The 3,057-nt window shown below is 50.2% G+C and overlaps 1 protein-coding gene across 1 annotated transcript; it reads right to left on the bottom strand.

Moving 5' to 3' along the window:
• Positions 1 to 398: 398 nt before the first annotated feature.
• On the bottom strand, positions 399 to 2,842 carry LOC123133369 (uncharacterized). Its single transcript, XM_044552860.1, has 2 exons — positions 2,293 to 2,842; positions 399 to 2,187 (listed from the first exon to the last, which is right to left on the bottom strand). The coding sequence occupies exons 1-2, from the start codon at positions 2,840 to 2,842 to the stop codon at positions 599 to 601; spliced, it is 2,139 nt and encodes a 712-aa protein (XP_044408795.1). The 3' UTR covers positions 399 to 598.
• Between the last annotated feature and the right edge of the window lie 215 nt (positions 2,843 to 3,057).

Below are 3,057 nucleotides of genomic sequence, written 5' to 3'. Positions count from 1 at the left end.
GGCATCACTTTCGTTTCGAATCCCCCTTCTCCCCGTAAATTTTACCACTTCGGTGGGGCACCAACCGGAGATCCAGGCGGGCCGTAGAGAGTACGATGAGGCCCAGCCGGTTGTGGGGCACATGCGGAGCATGCTTACGTGGGGCACTCTGGACGTTGCCTGTTTTTTCGAGCGAAACATAGGGAGGCGACATATTTTCTAGCGGATGTATGCACAAAATTTTAGTACCACCGCGATAGAAAAAAATCTGAAACGGTTTCCTTTTTGTTTCGGCGGTGGACGAACCATAAAATCGGCGAAACACACCTCCCTTTATTAGTAGGTTATATAGATATCACCTTAAATATAAACTAAATTAAAGATAAAAAAAGTGTCATGTCCATTCTCTTTAGCATAAATTTCGACGAGTATAGAAATATATTTTACAATGCCATAATTAAATAATATTGTTTATGAAAATATAAAGAAAATTGCGAACACCTGAGACAAAACAAAGAGGATGCCCTCTTAAGTGCTAGTTTTATCAAAAGTAGATCGACTTTGTTGTGATTATCACACTGCAGCGAACTTAGTTATAAATTGTCAATTTCCTCCAAAATCAATAGAGCGCGGTAGGCTGCAGAAAATATTTCCTAGCCCCTGGCCTGGGTCCTAGGTGTTCGGTCTTCGTCAGATTCTCTGGCTCCATGTCCACCACGAAGACATTGGAACACATTGGGTGTAAATACCTGGGTCCTTTGATGTATTTTTTCTCCATCAGATCCTTTGTGTCGATGTCCACCACGGAAATGTTGCCGTAGGAACGCAGTGGGTGTGAGTACCTGGGCAGCGATATCGGTTCAACGGACACTGCTGCGAGGTCCGCCGTCACAGCGATACTCCTCATGTCCGGACTGAACACTGGGCGGTGTATGTGACCGTCACTGTTCATCACCCTGATCACCACCATTGGGTCCTGCAGATTCACTAGGAACACGGAGAAGTGCCCCGGGTCCAGGCTGTTATCCACCTTGGCGGCGTCGTAGGGCTTGTCGCGCGTCGACGAGAAGACTATCCAGTCCCCTTGCGGGGACCACATGCAGTGCGTGTCTGTCCATGGCCCCATCGTCAACCGCGTCATTGTGCCTTCTCCATATTCCCCACACGATGCGTCCTCCATTATGTACAGGTTCTTGTGCTTCTTCTTGCCCCAATCTCTTGTCGACCGGAAGACTAATTTGTTTCCCTGCGGTTTGCTCGACGGGAACGCGTTGTTGAACTCTCCGTTAGTTAACCTGCTGACTTTTAGATACCTCGGTTGAGCAGAGGCGTTCATGATACAGTAGATCTCCAGTGGCATGTCGATGTCGGTGCTGAAGGATGTGCCGACGCAGATGTACAGGGTGTCATTCATAGGGTTCTGGTTCCACACAGCGGCTAAAATGCTATTCAGGCCCCTTTTCTTGTATATGAGGCGCAACCCTTGGCTATCGGCGACCCACACCTCATTGAATTCATTGTTGATGAATGCAAGCGTGTATCGGCCGGGGGAGATGACAGACAAACAATGCAAGCCGACGTCATTCACCGGAGACTCCGGCTGAAACAAATTCCGATGGGTGCGGTCTCCATGTTGCAGTTGATCACTCACGCAGCGATGGTATCCAATGAGGCCCCCACCGTCCAGCACGAAGGGGTTGTAGTGGTCGCATTTTGGCCTCATCGCTTGGGTGATGCACACCGGCGGCAGCTCGGGCGTACTCGTGTCGAAAATCTCGATGTGCCGGTACTGCACATCCACGCTGGCATCGCCAATCAGGGGCTCCTGGCGGATGGTTGCCACCGCCACCTTAGTGTCGCTGATGGCAGCCGGAGTCACCGCGTCCAACCCATGCGGAGTCACCAGCATGGTCTCCTTGGTGCTGATGTTGTACCGGAAGACGGCCCAAGATGTTTCACCCATGCCCTCGGAGAATTTTTTGACGCCTCGATGGAAGAAAATGATGTTGTCGCTACCCCAGGATGGCCATCCACCGTCCCTGATGATTAGGCTGCGCCCAAGGCCACGACACTCCTCCCTATCCACGTTCATCACGCAGATGTCAGTCTCCAGTTTCTCGACCTCGCCATCCCATCTATTCCATCGAAATGACGCCACTGCCACCTTCTTCCCCGATGGGGACACGGCTGGGCTCAAATCAAACATCCCTGCACATGTGGAGCGTATATGGTGCAAGTAGGTAATTAATGGGAATGCCAAGGGCTAGCTCATGGATCAATCAACGCATGAAGCATATACTGTACTATATATACCTCGTGGGGTGAGCCGCTCCGTCTTGCCTGTTCTAAGATTAGTTTTGTACACAGCCGTCCCAGGGCTGTGGCGTTTATGTACCGGCTCCTTTGTGGAGACATAGATGAGAGAGTGGTCGATGGTTCGAGACCCCATACTGTAGCCGCCGCCAATGGAACAACTGTTCTCAAGGCGAATGCCACTGAAGTCGGCAGTACCGAAGATGTCGGCAAGGGAAAAGATCTTGACTTTGCCGTCGGCATTGAAGCGCAAGGCGATGTACAATGTCTCTAGGTCGTCGTCTCTCTCGGAGACAAAGAAGATGCCAGAAACATGGCCGGCATCGATGTCCGCATCAGTGGCCTCGCTCTCGCTTGCCACCTTGGGGTTCTTGAGAAGGGTCTTCAGTGCCGCAGGAGGGATGGGACAGCCATTGTAGTTGTAGGACACACCATCTGTGAGGAGGAGCTCGTCTTCGGTGGACAAAGGCGACAAGGAGCAGGAGAAGATGTCCAATGGCACCGGGGACCTGGCGGTAGAAAATGATATTCTGCATCGGTGCTCTGCCATCCAGTAATGTAACAAGAAATTAGTGCTTACGATGACCAATTGATTTAATTAGATGATGCACTAATATTGAAAAGGTCCCCTGCACCAACTCAAAAATAAGGTCCCCTGCAAATATAAAGAAAAACTAATATTCTAAGGGTATTTACCCAAGTTCATGTTTTGCTTCAAGGCATTCATGCTTGCTTCGGAAGTTGGCGACCTGCAACAGTAAACTA

This window comes from Triticum aestivum, chromosome 6B, assembly GCF_018294505.1.
Source record: "Triticum aestivum cultivar Chinese Spring chromosome 6B, IWGSC CS RefSeq v2.1, whole genome shotgun sequence".
Lineage (NCBI taxonomy): Eukaryota > Viridiplantae > Streptophyta > Magnoliopsida > Poales > Poaceae > Triticum > Triticum aestivum.
This window is presented reverse-complemented; position numbering and strand designations above follow the sequence as displayed.